At 41.2% G+C, this 20,936-nt stretch overlaps 1 protein-coding gene across 1 annotated transcript in view; it reads left to right on the top strand.

Annotated features, from left to right (window-relative positions):
* WIF1 (WNT inhibitory factor 1) overlaps positions 1 to 20,936 on the top strand; it is a 247,515-nt gene that overhangs the window by 196,792 nt on the left and 29,787 nt on the right. The window contains exons 4-5 of the mRNA XM_069764683.1: positions 760 to 900; positions 12,960 to 13,055. Of these exons, the coding sequence (XP_069620784.1) occupies positions 760 to 900; positions 12,960 to 13,055 (237 nt within the window). The remainder of the gene's footprint in view (positions 1 to 759; positions 901 to 12,959; positions 13,056 to 20,936) is intronic.

The raw sequence follows: 20,936 nt of genomic DNA, 5'->3' as shown, positions 1-20,936 counted from the left end.
CTTCTCAACATTCATAGGGCAAAGCATTGCCGATGACAGAGCTTACAATAGGTCATCAGCGCTCTGCAGCCTAAAATGTCTGAACTTCCTATTTCTAAAAACGGGATATTATTTGATATGGATCAATGAACAACGCATGACACGTAGATGGGTACTCATCTGTGTTCTGTTTTTGAGATCCAATTAACTTATTGGTTACTCAGTTATGAAAAACGGATCTAAGTATTGAATGCTGCAGTTTTTACATGTAGACCATCGGTCCATGTGTAAAGAAATTCATGTGAACTACCATTAGTCCATTTGCTGCCCATACGATACCTATTTTGCATACTGACAGTACACAGACGTTTAATATGCTTGTCTGAACGAGCCATATGTTTATCAGTTTTAGGATAAGAGCTTAAACATTGATAGCACCCACCACGAGAAATTGGGACCCATGTCCCAATCTTGAAATAAGTGTTGGTCAAACATGTACGCTAGTGCTTCAGTCAATATCTATGGAACTAAGGCAGCCGAGAACAGCATCTCATGGTCTGCATGGAAGCCCCAGCGTAATACATTCATTATCTATCTTGTGGTTGTGTAATAAATGTTTCTCGTGGGCCACCTCCATTAGGTACTAGGTATCACCACTCTCATATGTTGATGCTTGATGGTACACCGCTGTCCTTATATTCTTCTGATCAGAACCAATTAGAATAACTTTTTTTTATTTAGCACATAGTGACATTGGACATTCATGTTATTGTTCTTCAGTTGTTCAGGTTGGATTTCCTTGCCTTGGCAATCAAGATGGAGTGGCAGCATTTGAAGTCAATATAATTGTTATGAATTCAGAAGGCAATGTGATTCTACAAACACCGCAAAATGCCATCTTTTTCAAAACATGTCAGCAAGGTGAGTGTGAAATCTATGTGATTTACCTAAAGACAAACCATTTTGAAATATCAGCCTAAAAGGGTTGTCTCGCTACAGAGAAGTCTCTCTTCATCTACAGTTTTTATGCCTTTTCTTTTGCATGCCTGCATTTTTGATGCAGGTTTTTTATGCAGGCATGAAAAAGAAAAAACACCATACCTTCCACATGCTGATGTCTTGCAATTAGGGTGGTTTCACACTTGCGTTTTTGTCTGCAGCGTTTTTTTTCAAAAAAAGCATACGTTTTTTTTCCCTATCTTTAACATTGAAAACGCATGCGTTTTTTTGTGTACGCGTTTGGTCGCGTTTTTTGACGCATGCGTTTTTTTACTGCATGCGTTCATTTTCTGAAATGCTACTTGTAGTATTTTTAGAAGCGTTTTTTGGACCAAAAAAAAACGCATGCGTTTTCATGCGTTTTTTTTGGGTCAAAAAATACATTGGAGTCAATGGGGACGCATGCGTTTTTTGGTGTATGCGTTTTTTGCGGTAAAAAACGCATGCGTTTTTTTATTAAAAAACCAGAAAACACACTGATATGCCACCCCCCAACATAAAGGTGATAAAGGGAACCTAACCCTAACCCTAAGGGATCCTAACCCTACCCCTAACCCTAACCCTACCTCTAACCCTAACCCTAAGGGATCCTAACCCTAACCCTAATCCCTTTATGGTTAGGGTTATGGGTAGGGTTAGGGGTAGGGTTAGGGTTAGGATCCGTTAGGGTTAGGGGTAGGGGTAGGGTTAGGGGTAGGATCCCTTTAGGGTTAGGGTTAGGGTTATGATCCCTACCCCTACCCCTACCCCTAACCCTAACCCTAACTGTTTCTGTTTATAGTGGGTTTTTTACTTTATTTTGATGATTGGCAGCTGTCACACATTTCTCAGCATGCATTTAAAAAACGCAAACGCATTTAAAAACGCATGTAAACGTGTCAAAACGCCGCGTTTTTTTCACCACATGCAAAAACGCATGCGTCAAAAAAACGCAGCGTTTACACGCGTTTACATGCGTTTTTCACCATGCGTTTTTTTGCGTTTTTTACCGCAAAAACGCACCCCAAAAAACGCCAATGTGAAACCAGCCTTACTGCATGAGCAGGCATTGTCAATTTGTTTCTGTAAAAGGGTTGTCCTCCTTCAGACAATGTACTGTCCCAGCTGCAGTTTGCTAAAAAATAACCAAGCAAGTTAGGCTTCTTTCACACTAGCATCGGAATCTCCCCGTTGCAATGCGTCGGGGAGAGATTCCGACGCTAGCGTTTAACGCATTGCACAATGGAGGCAGCGGATGCATTTCTCCGGCGCATCCGCTGCCCCATTGTAAGGTGCGGGGAGGTGGGGGCAAAAAACGTTACATGTAGCGTTTTTTGCTCCCGACGGTCCGCAGAAGCACGACGCATCCATCGCACGACGGATGCGACGTGTGGCAATCCGTCCCAAATGCGTCGTCAATACAAGTCTATGGGGAAAAAACGCATCCTGCAAGCACTTTTGCAGGATGCGTTTTTTCTGCAAAACAACGCATTGTGATGGATTGCAGAAAACGCTAGTGTGAAAGTAGCCTTATACTCACCTTTCCTGATTCCACCGGCGTTATGTCAACAGCTCAGCAGCCAGTCAGTGAGCTCGGTGGCTATTCCCATGTAGTCAGAATTCACCCTTCGGAACTGCTGCAATCACTGATTGGCTCCTGTGATGTTGACATGACATCAACACTGCAGTCAGTTCCAAACACAAGAAGTAGCGGTGGAAACTCTCTAGTGGAACCGAGGAAGATGAGTACAATGCAGTTTGTTATTTTTTTTGACAAATCGTAGCGAGGGCAGAGCATTGCCTGAAAGAGGACAGACCCAGTTCCCATGAGTTTATAAGCAAATTCTCTGATTTGAATCCAGGAATAAATCCTGGTGATTTTTCATCTATATTGTCTTCTATATGCAATCTGTATGTCAGTTTTTTACATCTTTACGGCATCCGAATAGCATCCTATTTTATACATCAGTAGTTGATAACATTTAAAAAACCCAAATACAGTTTCCTATGTTAAAACTTGCTAATCATCTGTTAAAATCAGATGCTATACAGTTGATCAGCATGGGATCCGATTTTTTTTTTTTGCGCACCCATAGACCTTAAAACGGTGACTCTTATTCGAAAAAGTAAAGAGACTAGTGCATGATGTGATTTTTTTTTTCCAATGGACGAACAGTTGGTGCGAATAAATTGACATATGAACAGTCCAATTGAATAACTCTGCTCCAAGTGCTGGCCATGTAAGGTTAGGTATTTTCACGGATAGCGCTCAAATTTATGTGAACATACCCTAATCAAGAGAATGGGTAAACTGGATTCATGATAGCTATTTGCTGGGCAATTATGTGACACAGCAAGGCAGTGGAACTTTAAGGAGTTGTCATGTTTCATTAAAACATAGGGTCAAGGCTGGTTATGTTGTAAATTAAGAAACCAAGCATTGCTTACCTAATGAAAGCTCTGCCACTCCAGTGCCACTGGTGCCTTCTGTCTATGGTGACAGGGCTGCTGTGATGATGTCATATTTACAATAGCTCATCACCTCCATGACATCAGCGTTGCAGGCCTATCAATGGAGACTAATGAGGAGCAGTAGAGTAGTGGTGCTGGAGTAACAGGTACATCACTAATTGAGAAATGCTTTTTGGTTTCTTACACCATATGCAGCTTTCACCTTGTTTTTAATGGAACTGAACACATTTACCAATCAGAAAGTTAAAAGGATTGTTCCCTACTGGAATTATACTGGAATATAGGCTGAACTGGATGGACAAATGTCTTTTTTCGGCCTTACTAACTATGTTACTATGTTACTTTTATATTTATGTGCTGTTCAAGGGATAGTTCATAATTATCCAATCAGTTGGGGTGCCGCATTTGGCAACTCTACTGATCAGCTCCGTAAAGTATATTGTGGCGTCAGCTGAGTCCTGCACTGTAATGTGCTGCTGCAGTGTAGTATAGTGCAACCTCCACCTGGTTAAGGAAAAGAGGTTGTACACACAGAGCAGCAATACTGAACTACAACACGGGTGTCACAGGTAATGAAAGAGAAGTCAGGCAAGCCAAGATCATACACAGAGAGATAAGCACAGTACACAGGGGGAGTCAGAAGAATGGTCGGGGACAAACAAAAAGTCAGAGCCTACCGGGAATGTGGTAACCAAAACGTGAGACGCAAGACAAAGTCAGGATACAAGCCAGAGGTCAGAACAAGTCATAAACAGGTACAGGCAGTCAGAGGCAAAAAGGAACACTAGTACAAGTGAACAGGTCAGGTGCTCAAGCCATGCAACATGAACTATAGCTGACACTGGCCCACAGGCTGCAGAGGACTTAAATAGCTCAGCCAGCTTCAAAGTGAGGCAGAGGGGATTAACTCCCACATGACCAGTCCAGAAACAAGACAGCTGAACATAAACTCAGAACTGGATCATGACATGCACATCCACAACTATTGAAAAAGGAGAGGATCTGCACTATAAGTTTGATGAAGCTGTGCTGTGTACCTCTACAACTGATCATGTTCGGTCATGATGGACTCCAGGAACAGCTGATGAGATATTGATGGGCTATCCTAAAGATTGGTCATCAATATAAAAGTAGTGTATGAGGCTTTAATAGAGCTATACAGAGTGCACCCCCAAACAGCTTACATGGTCAGGTGGCTCTTAGAAAAGATAAGTCAAGTAGGGTACAACCCCTTAAATATAGCTGTAATGCTCACGCCCAGACTGAAAGGCGTGATGGTGGGATTGTGGCCCCACTGTGCCACAAACCAGACTACCTTGAAATGGCATGACTAAGCAGCTACCTTGGTGTTCACTGGAGCCTCTGATGGTGAGGTCAGGCTTGTGCGGCAGGTAGCTGCCAGGTACCACTCCAGGGTGGTGCCTGGCTGTAGCAGCTGATCCCACTGAGGGATGAAACACTAGTGACCGGTGCGAGCAACTAGAGAGAGAGACACAGGATACAGGTACGGGCCAGGGTACGAAGCCCCCTGGGTGGCAGAAACGAGAGACAAAGCAAGACAGGACCTGGCAATTCAGAAGCAAGACACTATCTGAGAAAGTACGTTGCTCAGGCATCCCCCTAGGGGTGGGGATGCCTTAAGTACCTGATGCTTCTTGGCAATTGCCTTAGGAAGGTGCACACAGTCTCTATAAGAGGCAGGAAGTGCTGGAGCCACCACCCTAAGCATACAGCTAAGAAGTATGCAGCAAGCAAGGACATGAGGTCCAGAGCATGGAGCCGGCAGAGGACAGAACTCACAACATGGCCCGGAGTGGTGAGTAAGAAGGGAGATGGGAAGCCATGCAGTGATGCTGGCAGGGATGTTACAATTGCTCTGAATAATAAAGGAGATCTCTGAACTGTAGCCAGTCATTAGGAAGTAATAGTAATCTATGTTAAAGGAAATCTGTGATCAAGGTGCAATCCATCCACCCAAACGACTTAGGCTGGTTTCACACTTGCGTAGGGCAGAGCTGCAGAGGGCTGAGTACTTCCTCCATTAAGCCCCACCCACTGCCACACCTCTTTCATTCAGCTCCGCCTACGTCTGCATGCGCCCTGCGTACCAGTCTTTAACATTGGATACGAAGGCCATGCGGATGTATGCGAATGTGTCCGCATGCGTAGTTTTGACAATGCGCCGAACGCAACATGTTGCATTTTGGGCAGAGCTTAATGGAGGAAGTACGTAGCCCTCCGCAGCTCTGCCCTCCACAAGTGTGAAACCAGCCTTAGATGGTCATGTAGTCCTTGTAAATGTAAACCAATCCTTAGTTTTCATTATAAAGTCCACAGCCCCTTATTCGTAAAATCCACATTGTTATCAATATGCAAATGAGATTACAAGTGCTCTGGGCATGACAGAGTGCTTCCCAAGTCTCTACCACCCAAATCCAAGTACTTGCCTTTCAGGCTTGGCATCTCCTACTGGAAGGAAATCTTGTGGTAAAGCAGCATTGGGAGGCGCAAGGTGGTGACTAGGTTGGCATAGGATGGGAAAGTTCTCTTTCACGACCAGAGCACTTGTGTTATCATTTGTGTATTGATAAAAATAAAAACATGGATCTATTGATTATGGAGTATAGGACTGTATAAAGTATAGTATGAATTGACTTATCTTTGCAAGAGCTATCTGACCATGTAAGCTGGAAGGACCATGGGGCTGTCTGGACCATGATAACAGATTAAAATGACTTCCTAAAGAGTGGCTACAGTTTAGGAGACTCTTCTATCATTCACAGCTATATTAAAAGGGTTGTACGCTACTTGACCTATCATAATAAGAGCTACCTGACTATGTAAGCTGTTTGGGGGGCACCCTGATGATAGACTGTCTTTAACCCTTTAGTGACAGAGCCAAATTTGTACTTAATGACCAAGCCAATTTTTACAATTCTGACCACTGTCACTTTATGAGGTTATAGCTCTGGAATGCTTCAACGGATCGCACTGATTCTGAATTTTGTTTTTTCGTGACATATTGTACTTCATGTAAAAAAATTTGATATTACTTGTGTTTATTTATTTAAAAAAATGGAAATTTGGCAAAAATTTTGAAAATTTAGCAATTTTCAATTTTTTTTTATTTTTTTACCCTTAAATCAGAGAGTGGTGACACACACAATAGTTAATAAATAACAATTCCCACATGTCAATTTTACATCAGCACAATTTTTGAAACATTATTATTTTTTTGTTAGGACACAATAAGAGTTAAACCATGACCAGCGATTTCTCATTTTTTCCAACAAAATTTACAAAGTCATTTTTTTTAGTGACAACCACACATTTGAAGTGAGTTTGGAGGGTCAATATAACAGAAAATACCCAAAAGTGACACCATTCTAAAAACTGCACTCCTCAAGGTGCGAAAACCACATTTAAGAAGTTTATTAACCCTTTGGGTGCTTCACGAGAACTAAAGCAATGTGGAAAAAAAATGAACATTTTTCTTTTTTTCACAAAAAATTTACTTTGGAAACCAACCTTTTTTATTTTCACAAGGGTATCAGGAGAAAATGGACCACAAAATTTGTTGTGCAATTTCTTCTGATTACACCGATACCCCCTATATGGGGGAAAGCCACTGTTTGGGTGCATGTCAGGGCTCAGAAGGGAGAGAGCACCGTTTGACTTTTTGAATGCAAAATTGGCTGGAATCAATGGCGGGCGCCATGTCATGTTTTGAGACCCCCTGATGTACCTAAACAGTGGAAACCCCCCAATTCTAGCTCCAGCCCTAACACAGCCCTAACTTCAACTCTAACCCTTACACATCCCTAGCCCTAATCCTTACCCTAACCATAACCCTAACCACAACCCTAACCCCAACACCACAACCCTAACCCCAACACCACAACCCTATCCCCAACACAACCCTAACCCCAACCCTAGCCCCAACCCTAAGCCTAGCTCTAATCCTAGCCCCAACCCTAACCCTAGCCACAGCCCTAACCCAACCTCTAACCCTAACCCCAACATAATGGAAAAAATACATTTTTTTTATTTTATTATTTTTACCTAACTAAAGGGCTGATAAAGGGGGTTTGATTTACTATTTTTTTTTTATTTTGATCACTTTGATAGGGTCTGTCACAGTGATCAAAATGAACCAATAGGAAAAATCTCCTATTGTTGCTGCGTGCCAGCTGGTAGATCTCGGCGGGCACACTGTGCATGCGCCCAACATTTTCTTCCCGGAAGACACTGAGGGCCGGGGACAGAGCTGGAGGGAACGGGGGACCCTATTTCTCTCTCCTCCGTTTTGCTAGATCATATCCGAGGAGAAAGAAATAAATGGGATCTCTGACTCTTTTTTTTTTTTTTGGCGATCGCAACAATGGGGACCCGACCCAAATCATGTTCAATGCTGAGTGTGCTATACCCTTATTTCTCAGCGCCGTTAAAAAGCAACACTGAGGAATAAGAACCCTTAACTGCTTCTGTTAAAAGGTGTAAGTTTTGCCATATTTCAGAGCTGCACCGTTACTGAAGTAACAAAAAGCACAAGGTGTGCGATACTCAGGGACATGGCCAAGGTAAGGAAGGCTGAAAAATGATCACCTTTAAACAAGAAACATAACATAAAATGTCAAGACTGGGCCAAGAAATATCTTAAGACTGACTTTTCAAAGGTTTTATGGACTGATGAAATGAGATTGACTCTTGATGGCCCAGATGGATGGACAAGAGGCTGGATCAGTAAAGGACAGAGAGCTCCACTCCGACTCAGACGCCAGCAAGGTGGAGGTGGGGTACTGGTATGGGCTGGTATCATCAAAGATGAACTTGTGGGACTTTTTCAGGTTGAAGATGGAGTGAAGCTCAACTCCCAGACCTACTGCCAGTTTCTGGAATACAACTTCTTCAAGCAGTGGTACAGGAAGAAGTCGGTATCGTTCAAGACAAACATGATTTTCATGCAGGACAATGCTCCATCACATGCCTCCGACTACTCCACAGCGTGGCTGGCCAGTAAAGGTCTCAAAGAAGAAAAAATAATGATATGGCCCTCTTGTCACCTGATCTGAACCCCATAGAGAACCTGTGGTCCCTCATAAAATGTGAGATCTACAGGGAGGGAAAACAGTACACCTCTCGGAACAGTGTCTGGGAGGCTATGGTGGCTGCTGCACGCAATGTTGATCGTAAACAGATCAAGCAACTGACAGAATCTATGGATGGAAGGCTGTTGAGTGTCATCATAAAGAAAGGTGGCTATATTGGTCACTAATTTTGGGGGGGTTTGTTTTTGCATGTCAGAAATGTTTATTTCTAAATTTTGTGCAGTTATATTGGTTTACCTGGTGAAAATAAACAAGTGAGATGGGAATATATTTGTTTTTTATTAAGTTGCCTAATAATTCTGCACAGTAATAGTTACCTGCACAAACAGATATCCTCCTAAGATAGCCAAATCTAAAAAAAAAAACCACTCCAACTTCCAAAAATATTAAGCTTTGATATTTATGAGTCTTTTGGGTTGATTGAGAACATAGTTGTTGATCAATAATAAAAATAATCCTCTAAAATACAACTTTGCCTAATAATTCTGCACACAGTGTAGATGTCAACAATAGAAGCAAATAGCATCAGAGGAATGAAGGGAAACTTCCTGAGTGACAGGTTTTTCTACTTTTTAGGGATCTGCTTATGTTTTTGCAAGTAATATGTATTGTATCATTGACTGAATATATTTCTGTGCCTTCACACATGTACAGTTAGGTCCATATATATTTGGACAGAGGCAACATTTTTCAAATTTTGGTTATAGACATTACCACAATGAATTTGAAACAAAATAATTCAGATGTAGTTGAAGTTCAGACTTTCAGCTTTCATTTGAGGGTATCCACATTAAAATTGGATGAAGGGTTTAGGAGTTTCAGCTCCTTAACATGTGCAACCCTGTTTTTAAAGGGACCAAAAGTAATTGGACAGATTAAATAATTTTAAATAAAATGTTCATTTAAAGTACTTGGTTGAAAACCCTTTGTTGGCAATGACTGATTGAAGTCTTGAACTCATGGACATCACCAGACGCTGTGTTTCCTCTTTTTTGATGCTCTGCCAGGCCTTCACTGCGGTAGTTTTCAGTTGCTGTTTGTTTGTGGGCCTTTCTGTCTGAAGTTTAGTCTTTAACAAGTGAAATGCATGCTCAATTGGGTTGAGATCAGGTGACTGACTTGGCCATTCTAGAATATTCCACTTCTTTGCTTTAATTAACTCCTGGTTGCTTTGTCTTTATGTTTTGGGTCATTGTCCATCTGTAGTATGAAACGACGACCAATCAGTTTGGCTGCATTTGGCTGGATCTGAGCACACAGTATGGCTCTGAATAATATTGTAGCAATTTCTCGGATGGGTTTTTTCTGTTTTCGCAGCTTAAGGATGGCTTGTTTCACCTGCATGGAGAGCTCCTTTGACCGCATGTTTGCTTCACAGCAAAATCTTCCAAATGCAAGCACCACACCTCAAATCAACTCCAGGCCTTTTATCTGCTTAATTGAGAATGACATAACGAAGGGATTGCCCACACCTGTCCATGAAATAGCCTTGGAGTCAATTGTCCAATTACTTTTGGTCTCTTTAAAAACAGGGTGGCACATGTTAAGGAGCTGATACTCCTAAACCCTTCATCCAATTTTAATAAGGATACCCTCAAATGAAAGCTGAAAGTCTGAACTTCAACTGCATCTGAATTGTTTTGTTTAAAATTCATTGTGGTAATGTCTATAACCAAAATTAGAAAAATGTTGCCTCTGTCCAAATATATATGGACCTAACTGTATTTTGTTTCCTCATTTTATGGAAAACAAGTGACACCTTTGAATAAGGAGTTTAGATTGACGTGGAATACTTTTAGTTTTCTGTACTTGAAATGCATGTGTTCTTTTCTTCCTTCTAGTCCTTTTAAAATAAGTATTTTATGATTAGCCAAATAGCACTCAGATATGCAGTTCTCCATGTGTTTAATGATTCACTATAATCCATTGTTCATCATCCTTTATAGAATAAACATGTGGACCTTTAGATTTATTGGGTCTTGGCATTTACTTTAGCGTAGTATCTTAAACTAAACTCTTCATGTACTTGTTAATCAATCCTACACATCAGTTTGACGTTTTTGGGATATTTTTCTCTATTTAGCTGCTTTATCTAACTGATGGTATGAACTATCTCTGAGGCATTAACCAGGGCTACATGCAGTCATCACATAGTTATAACCAGTAATACACTGCAGGAGGCAGCAAATGCCTAACCATTATGGATCCCTGCGTTTATTCTTCTTTTATTTTGGCTAGACATTACTGGTCCTTCTTTGCGTAAATGGTGTTTTTATGAAAATGTAACATGATTTATAAATGTTTTTTTTCTCTGTAGGCTTTCCTTTACTGTAATTTATTTTTTAAAATAACAGCATTAAAGAATGTGCTTAATAGCATTAAATGAAAAATGCCAGCAAAAAGCACAATAAATCTGTTTCAAACACTTTCTGCTGTGGGCCATTTTTTATTTTTGTTTATTTCTCGCTTTCTTCCAATAGCCATTATTTTTTTATTTTTCTGTCCAAATAGACCACATGTCCCCAGCCTTTCTGACCTTGAGAGCCACATTCAGCTATGAAAGGGGGTCGCAAGCCATATTCAGCTCTGAGAGAGGGTTGTACGCCACATCCACAGTAGCGGCACGCATAGCCCCCTATACCAGCATAATGACAGCCCAAGCTTTTCCACTGACATCACCCCAAGGCAGTATTCCAAGCTTCCCATCTTACCCCCATCTGCTCTTCTGTGCAGTGCTACACACAAAGTCACCATCTAGAGATCTGCTCTTAATAGCTGTTTGCTAATGCACCAGACTGGCACACAGCCGGGAGCCACACATCACAGGACCCCTGATATAGACTTATGAGGGCTTGTTTTTTGTGGGATGGGTTGTACTTTAGAATGACACCAAATGGGAAAACAAAATTCCAAGTGCAGTGAAATTGTAAAAAAACAGAATTCTAATATGTTTTTTACTAATTGTTTTTGCGTCATAGTATGGTAAAAATGACAGGCAAATATGATTCTACTCATCAATACGATTACGTCAATACCAAAGTTGCCCAGTTTTTTTAAATAATTTTAGTAGTTGAAAAAAAATCAGAACTTTTAGAAAATATGATTTTTATTTTGCTGTGTTGCCATTTTCCGAGATTCGTATTGTTTTCAATTTTGGGGTAGTTGGAGCTGTGTGAAAGCTTATTTTTTGAGGGACGATGTGATGTTTTTCCTGATAGCATTTTTGGATAGGTATGACATTTTGTCTGCTTATTACAGCCTTTTTTTGTGATAGTTCAGAGGCCAAACCCCCCGCCCACAATTTTGGCGTTTTTAATTTTTTTGTGTTTACCAATTGGGGTAATTATTTTTAGAGTTTGATAGATTGGACTTTTTTTTTTCGATGCGGCGATACCACATATATGTATTTTTTAAAATGTTTATTATCTTTACTTTTAAAGGGGCTGCCCACTACTCGGACAACCCCATCTCAATCTGAATGCCTGCCCGCAATTAAAATAAAAACACCTATAGTCAGCTCCCATGTCGGCACAGTTCAAACAGTGTCGGCACTTGCGTTCCCGAGGCTCACGTTTCGCAGCTCTCACTTCTTGTTGGTTGCATATATGTCTGAAGGCAGGAACAATGACGCCAGCACTGATTGTAACAACCTCACATGAGTGTCGTTGGCAAGTATTGTGGGACGTTCTGAGACGTGTCTGCTCCAAATAAAATTGTAAAATCCAAGTACATGTACAAAACAAGATGGAACCACTCTAACGCTCTTATCATCAGAACAGAACTCTTCATTATATCATTTGGTCAGTCTTTATATAGGTTATTAGTATTCAAGCATTGTAACATTATAAATGGCTCAGCTTATCTCTAAATATTTGGTGACATTAGCGTACATACTTCTAATTGGCTAAGTTAACATTATTGACACCCAGCTTGTGGTCTAGGTGTCGTACTAGCCCTCCAAAGTTTCTTTTCTCTCATATCTATGTCTTTAGACAAAGACATTCCTCAGACCCCTTTTCTGATCATAGACTCCATCTTAGAAGGAAAGAGATGCATGTAAAAAGAAACTAAGATGAAGTCAAGGCAGATATATATAAAATCCTGCTCTCACATGAGTCCCTGGAATGCGAGTGCTGACACCACTGGAATGGCGCCGGCGTAGGAGGTGGATATAGGTGTATTTATCAATGGTGTGGGCTGGTTTATGCACAGCTCATGAATATGGAGGATGACATGGCAGCAGGTTTAGCTAATGATAATGTCCTGCTGATAAAATAGTGATTTTATCAAAACTACAATAAGCAGCCCAGTAAGTGACACATCGCTGGATTATGACATTATGCTGTGCTGAAATTAAGTGGCAACATCTTGTTGACAGATTCCCTTTAAATTATAATATATTTCTACCTTTTGTTTACCAAGCAAAATGTCCTGGAGGATGTAGAAATGGAGGTTTCTGTAATGAGAGGCACGTTTGTGAGTGTCTAGATGGGTTCTACGGGCCACACTGTGAAAAAGGTAAGACTTTCACTGATCAGAATATAAAAGGAACATATAGAATTTAAACCATATCTTGCATGTAGAAGATCGCATTGATATATGAATCTTCATCTCACAGCTCTTATAATAGCTGTGGATGACGTTACGCTGTTCTGAAGGTCTACTATTGTGCTCACCTCCTGAGTGCTATGTTAATACTAGAATGGACACGTAAAAAACAAAACACTGTAAACAAGGGGTAATAGCAAAAGATTGACTGGCACATCCAAGCTAATGTGAATAGGTGCATATTCGGAGCAGCCACTGCCATATAAAATATGCAAAAAAAGTTACACTCTATCATGCAAAAGCATGTCAATGTGAAATATATGAAATATGAATAGCAATACTTCTTGTGAATACTAGGAAAAAATGAGACACTTTGCTCATAATTTGGCCAGTTCATGCCTGCCCATCAACCAACGTCAATGTAGTCTTAAAACTGATGGGTCCCTATGTATCAATGTGAATATATTACATAGTTACATAGTTATTAAGGTTGAAGGAAGACTATAAGTCCATCTAGTTAAACCCATAGCCTAACCTAACATGCCCTAACATGTGGATCCAGAGGAAGGCAAAAAAAACCCATGTGGCAAAGAGTAAGCTCCACCTTGGGGAAAAAAATTCCTTCCCGACTCCACATACGGCAATCAGACTAGTTCCCTGGATCAACGCCCTATCAAGGAATCTAATGTATATACCCTGTAACATTATACTTTTCCAGAAATGTATCCAGTCCCTTCTTAAATTTAAGTAATGAATCACTCATTACAACATCATACGGCAGAGAGTTCCACAGTCTCACTGCTCTTACAGTAAAGAATCCGCATCTGTTATTATGCTTAAACCTTCTTTCCTCCAGACGTAGAGGATGCCCCCTTGTCCCTGTCTTAGGTCAATGATTAAAAAGATCATCAGAAAGGTCTTTGTACTGTCCCCTCATATATTTATACATTAAAATAAGATCACCCCTTAGTCTTCGTTTTTCCAAACTAAATAGCCCCAAGTGTAATAACCTATCTTGGTATTGCAGACTCCCCAGTCCTCTAATAACCTTGGTCGCTCTTCTCTGCATCCGCTCTAGTTCAGCTATGTCTTTCTTATACACCAGAGACCAGAACTGTGCACAGTATTCTAAAGCTTTAGTTACACTAAACGACTTACCAACGATCACGACCAGCGATACAACCTGGCCGTGATCGTTGGTAAGTCGTTGTGTGGTCGCTGGGGAGCTGTCACACAGACAGCTCTCTCCAGCGACCAACGATCAGGGGAAAGACTTCGGCATCGTTGAAACTGTCTTCAACGATGCCGAAGTCCCCCTGCAGCACCCGGTTAACCAGGGTAAACATTGGGTTACTAAGTGCAGGGCCGCGCTTAGTAAACCGATATTTACCCTGGTTACCATTGTAAAAGTCAAAAAAAAAAACACTACATACTCACATTCTGATGTCTGTCACGTCCCCCGCCGGCGTCCACAGGGTTAAAACTGCTTTCGGCAAGAGCGCTGCTAATGCACGCGCTGCTGCCGAGAGCTTCCCTGCACTGACTGTGTCAGCGCCGGCAGTAACAGCGGTGACGTCACTGCTGTGCTCTGCTTTACGGCCGGCGCTGACACATTAGCAGCGCTCCTGCCGTAAGCAGTTTTAACCCTGTGGACGCCGGGGAACGTGACAGACATCAGATTGTGAGTATGTACTGTTTTTTTTTAACTTTTACAATAGTAACCAGGGTAAATATCGGGTTACTAAGCATGGCCCTGCGCTTAGTATCCCGATATTTACCCTGGTTACAATTGAACAAAATCGCTGGATCGGCGTCACACACGCCGATCCATCGATGACAGCGGGTGATCAGCGACCAAAAAATGGTCCTGATCTTTCCCCAACGACCAACGATCTCCCAGCAGGGGCCTGATCGTTGGTCGCTGTCACACAATGAGATCATTAGCGGGATCATTGCTACGTCACCAAAAGCCTGACGTTGCAACGATATCGTTAACGATATCGTTATGTGTGACTCCAGCTTTAGCATGGTCGAACTAGTGACTTGTATAGAGGTAAAATTATGTTTTCCTCATGAGCATCTATGCCTCTTTTAATGCATCCCATTATTTTATTTGCCTTTGTAGCAACTGCCTGACACTGGCCACTGAATATGAGTTTGTCATCCACCCATACACCCAGGTCTTTTTCATTGACGGTTTTGCCTAGAGTTTTAGAATTAAGCACATAATTATACATCTTATTACTTCTACCCAAGTGCATGACCTTACATTTATCCCCATTACAGCTCATTTGCCATATATCAGCCCAAGCTTCTAGTTTAAATCATCCTGTAATATAAAATTGTCCTCCTCTGTATTGATTACCCTGCAGAGTTTAGTGTCATCTGCAAATATTGAAATTCTACTCTGAATGCCCCCTACAAGGTCATTAATAAATATGTTAAAAAGAAGAGGGCCCAATACTGACCCCTGTGGTACCCCACTGCTAACCGCTACCCAGTCCGAGTGTGCTCCATTAATTACCACCCTTTGTTTTCTGTCTCTGAGCCAGCTCTTAACCCACTTACACTTATTTTCCCCTATCCCCATTATTCTCATTTTATGTATCAACCTTTTGTGTGGCACCGTATCAAAAGCTTTTGAAAAGTCCATATACACTACATCCACTGGGTTCCCTTGGTCCAGTCCGGAACTTACCTCTTCATAGAAACTGATCAAATTAGTCTGACATGAACGGTCCCTAGTAAACCCATGCTGATACTGGGTCATGAGGTTATTCCTCTTCAGATACTCCAGTATAGCATCCCTTAGAATTCCCTCCAGGATTTTACTCACAGTAGAGGTTAAGCTTACTGGCCTATAATTTCCGAGTTCAGTTTTTATCCCCTTTTTGAATATTGGCACCACATTTGCTATACGCCAGTCCTGTGGTACAGACCCTGTTATTATGGAGTCTTTAAAGATTAAAAATAATGGTCTATCAATGACTGTACTTAATTCCTGCAGTACTCGAGGGTGTATCCCATCCGGGCCCGGAGATTTGTCAATTTTAGTGATTTTTAGACGCCGCCACACTTCCTGCTGGGTTAAGCAGGTGAGATTTAAATGGGAATTTTTATCACTAGTCATTTTGTCTGCCATGGGATTTTCTTTTTTTTTCTTTTTGTAAATACTGATGAAAAAAAGTAATTTAGCATATTGGCTTTTTCCTCATCCTCATCCACCATTTCACCCAGACTATTTTTAAGGGGGCCAACACTATCATTTTTTAGTTTCTTATTATTCATGTAGTTAAAGAATATTTTGGGATTATTTCTACTCTCTCTGGCAATGAGTCTCTCTGTTTCAATCTTTGCTGCCTTGATTTGCTTTTTACAGAATTTATAAAATTTTTTGTATTTATTTAATGCCTCCTCACTACCTACTTCCTTTAATTCTCTAAATGCTTTCTTTTTGTCACTTATTGCGCCCCTTACAGCTCTATTTAGCCATATTGGTTTCCTCCTATTTCTAGTATGTTTATTCCCGTACGGTATATACTGTGCACAGGTCCTATCCAGGATGCTAATAAACGTCTCCCATTTTCTTTGTGTATTTTTGTGTCTAAGGATATCATGCCAGTTAATTGCACCAAGATCCTCACACATCCATTGGAAATTTGCCCTCCTGAAGTTTAGTGTCCTTGTAACCCCTCTACTATACATCTTATTAAAGGATACATGAACACTTATTATTTTGTGATCACTATTCCCCAAGTGACCCCCAACCCTTATATTTGCTATGCGGTCTGGCCTGTTGGTTAATATTAGGTCTAGCAGTGCCCCCCTTCTTGTTGGGTCCTGAGCCAGTTGTGAAAGGTAATTGTCTCTCATAGTTGTCAAAAACCAATTACTTTTGCTGGAACTGCAGATTTCCGTTCCCCAATCTATTTCAGGGTAGTTGAAGTCCCCCATAATAATGACTTCCCCTTGAGTCGCAGCTTCATCTATTTGCTTTACGAGGATATTCTCCATTGTTTCCATTATTTTTGGAGATTTATAACAAACCCCTATCAGTAATTTATTATTTTTCCCCCTCCCCTTATCTCCACCCACAAGGATTCTACATTTTCATTAAATTCACCTATATTATCACGCAGGATGGGTTTTAAGGACGATTTTACATATAGACACACCCCACCCCCTTGCTTATCTGTACGGTCATTTCTGAACAGACTATAGCCCTGCAAGTTAACAGCCCAGTCATGGCTCTCATCCAGCCACGTTTCAGATATCCCCACCATGTCATAATTATGCTCCAACAACATTAGTTCTAATTCGTCCATTTTGTTGGCGAGGCTTCTGGCATTAGTATACATGCACTTGATGTTCCTCTCTGTACCTCTATTCTTCCTTATATTATTAACTGTTCTAACCCCTCCCCCCATGCCACCGCCACCCCAACTTCCTTATTTGTGCCCAGGTCTCTGTCTGCACCATCTTCCCCTCCTATAAATTGAATACCCTCCCCCCAATCCCTAGTTTAAACACTCCTCCAACCTTCTAGCTATTTTCTCCCCCAGCACAGCTGCACCTTCCCCATTGAGGTGCAGCCCATCCCTAGCATAGAGCCTGTAGCCAACTGAGAAGTCGGCCCAGTTCTGCAGGAACCCAAACCCCTCCTTCCTACACCAATTCTTGAGGCACTTATTAACCTCCCTAATCTCCCGTTGCCTCTCTGGCGTGGCATGTGGTACAGGCAGTATTTCGGAAAATACCATGTTGGAGGTCCTTGCTTTCAGCTTGCAGCCTAATTCCCTGGAATCATTGACATGACATGCTTTAGCACCATAGAGTGCAACTTTTTTTGTATATATTTTTTTGTATATTTTATATGGAGGTGGTTGTTCCTAGTATGAACCTATTCACACTAGCTTAGATGTGCCAGTCAGTCTTTTGTTATTTCTATGTTAGCTCTCTGACCGAGCATTCCACCCATCAACATGTGGTGGTTTTAATTACAGCAGGATCCTACCTACCCATAAGCGCAGGCTTTACTGAAAGAGATGTCCACATCCACCCAGGAATCCAGACATCAGCCTAAGGGATCATACTCACTTGCGCGAGACTCGGATGAGTCTCGCACGGCAATACCTGGTGCTGCTGCCGGCACTCAGATTGGAGCGTGCTTCCGCATAGGAATACATGCAGTCGCACAATCTGCTCCTCTGTGCTGGGTGCAGCGACGGGTATTGCCGTGCGAGACTCATCCGAGTCTCGCGCAAGTGAGTATGAGCCCTAAGAGAGGTATTCACATTGATATGTAGAGATCCATCAGTTTTGAGAAAACCTTGATGTTGGTTGATGGGCAGGCATGAATTGGCTAAATTATGTGCTAAGCATCTAATTTTTCCTAGTATTCAGAAGCAGTACTGCTATTCATAATTCATATATTTCACATCGACATGCTTTAGTACTACAGCGTGCAACTTTTTTTTGTATACTGTAAAGAAGGGGGTCCTTTGAATATATGTTCATCAATTTATCTCAATTAAGTCAAGGTTCATTTTTTTTCTCATAACTCAACAACTCAGCATGCCATGTATTGTGGTAAACATGCAGCAACAAACCAACAAAAAACTGCACCAAAGGCTGGTGCAAATTAAAGCATAATAATCATAATCTAATATGTTACCGTTTATTATGATTGCCTCTGTACCGTGTTTTGTTCTTCCAGCATTCTTGCCTCTGATATCTATGTCTGAGTGGTATTCAATGCTCATTCCTGTTTTGTATTTGGTGTTTGCAAACAAATATGCACACTGAGTGCCTGCAGCCTGAAGCCGTCTTTTATAGTGCTGCCAACATTTGTAGGAATAACTTTAAAGCTCCGTGCCTATGCATATGGCAATTTAGCTGACAGTCTGATAGAGACAATTGCATATCATAAAGCTATGTATGATGACTCCATACATCATGATGTACCTTCCTCGACACTACAGGATAAATTACAGAAGAGATTACAGGATGGATTACAGAAATAATGGCCAGCTCCGATTCAAATTCCTGATGAGGAAATAAGCTGGATTAGATTAAAAGATGGCTCAGCAGTTATCCCCAGATGGCACTACTTAAATCCTTAAAGATTGGCACAAGCAAAAATAAGTCATAACAGATTAAAGATCAGGGATTCTTACAACACTGTGGAAATTTAAGTGTCAGTCCTGTGTTTTATCGTGGCCATGACATAAATGTCATAGATCTGCTCTGTATGTTCTTTAGGCCTCGTTAAGACGTCAGTGTGTCCGCTACGTGTGATGATAGTTTTCACACGATAGCTGTCATCTTCAGCAATGCTAGTTATCCAGAATAGAGCGGTCCCCACGTCGTATTTTTTAATCATTTAAATAAATAATTTAAAAAACGGCGTGGGGTCCCCCATTTTTGACAGCAAGCCAAGCTAAAGCAGACAGCTGGGGGCTGGTATTCTCAAGCTGATAAGGGGCCATGGATATGGGCTCTCCTAGCCTAAAAATAGCAGCTTGCCGTCTCTGAAAAAGCGCATCTGTTCTGGTGCTTTGCCCAGCTCACGGTGATCTGTGGTGAACTCAGTGAGCTGAACTGCGGTGAACTAACTGAGTTTTTCTCACAATGATGAGGTCACCGCAGTTCAACCTGGCTGGGAATGCAGCTTCACTGACCCACGGTAATTTTGATGATGTCACCACTGCTCACTGATGCTGCGCTCACAGCAGCTCATTTCTCAGTGGTTCTCAGCCTGGATTGTCGCATCTCGGCAACATCCAGGTTGAAAACTGTTTATCCCCAGACATGGATTACAGCGTGGGACAGAACGATGGACAGGTGAGGGATATGGTTGTTTTTATTTTTGTTTTATTACAGGAAACCATTGCTTCAGTGGAATTAAGCATTAGGTGAGTATAACTGTGTTTGTTTGTTTTTTTAATAAAAAGGAAAAGTATATTCTGTTTTTATTTCAAATATAGGACTTTATACTTGCTCTGTATTTATTTACAATGCAACTATAGGATTAGTAATGGATAGGCATCTTACAAAAACCTCCCTTTACTAAGCCGTAGGCTTGATGCCACCCTGACAATACAAAGGTGACACAAATATGATGCATGAGTCTGTCTGGATCACAGAAACTCACTCTGCTTGTAATCAGTGTATGTGCATAAAAGCTAACAGGTCACAGGTGAGGATGTTACCTTTAGTAGCCATTAAAAAAAAAATTTGTGTGACCTTCTGTGCATGTTATCAGGCCAAAATCACCATGGTGTGTAAACTTTTGATCAGGGTCATTTGTATGTTTTGGGTTGTCATTATGATTTAAAAAGAGAAAACACAGTAGTTTGACAATAAATGGCTTCTCTCAACCACTAACCATGAATGGAATGGAGAAACAGTTTTGGTGTTATTATTCATATTCTCTGAAAAAAAGGCAAAGAAAGCAAACATTCTGCCGGGGTATTTAAACTTTTGAGCACAACTGTATGTACACTGCTCAAAAAATAAAGGGAACACTTAAACAACAAAATATAACTCCAAGTAAATCAAACTTCTAGGAAGCAACACTGTTTGACAATTAATTTCACATTCTGTTGTGCAAATGGAATAGACAACAGATGGAAATTATTGGCAATTATCAAGACACACTCAATAAAGGAGGGGTTCCAATGCTTTCTGGCTGATGTTTGTTGTGCTATCACACTCGTGGTAGCATGAGACGGACTCTACAACCCACACAAGTGGCTCAGGTAGTGCACCTCATCCAGGATGGCACATCAATGCGAGCTGTGGTAGGAAGGTTTGCTGTGTCTGTCAGCATAGTGTTCAGAGGCTGGAGGC

Source organism: Ranitomeya imitator, chromosome 4, assembly GCF_032444005.1.
Source record: "Ranitomeya imitator isolate aRanImi1 chromosome 4, aRanImi1.pri, whole genome shotgun sequence".
NCBI classification, from domain to species: Eukaryota; Metazoa; Chordata; class Amphibia; order Anura; family Dendrobatidae; genus Ranitomeya; species Ranitomeya imitator.
Note: the sequence above shows the minus strand (reverse complement) of the source record. Positions and strands in the feature narration are given on the sequence as shown.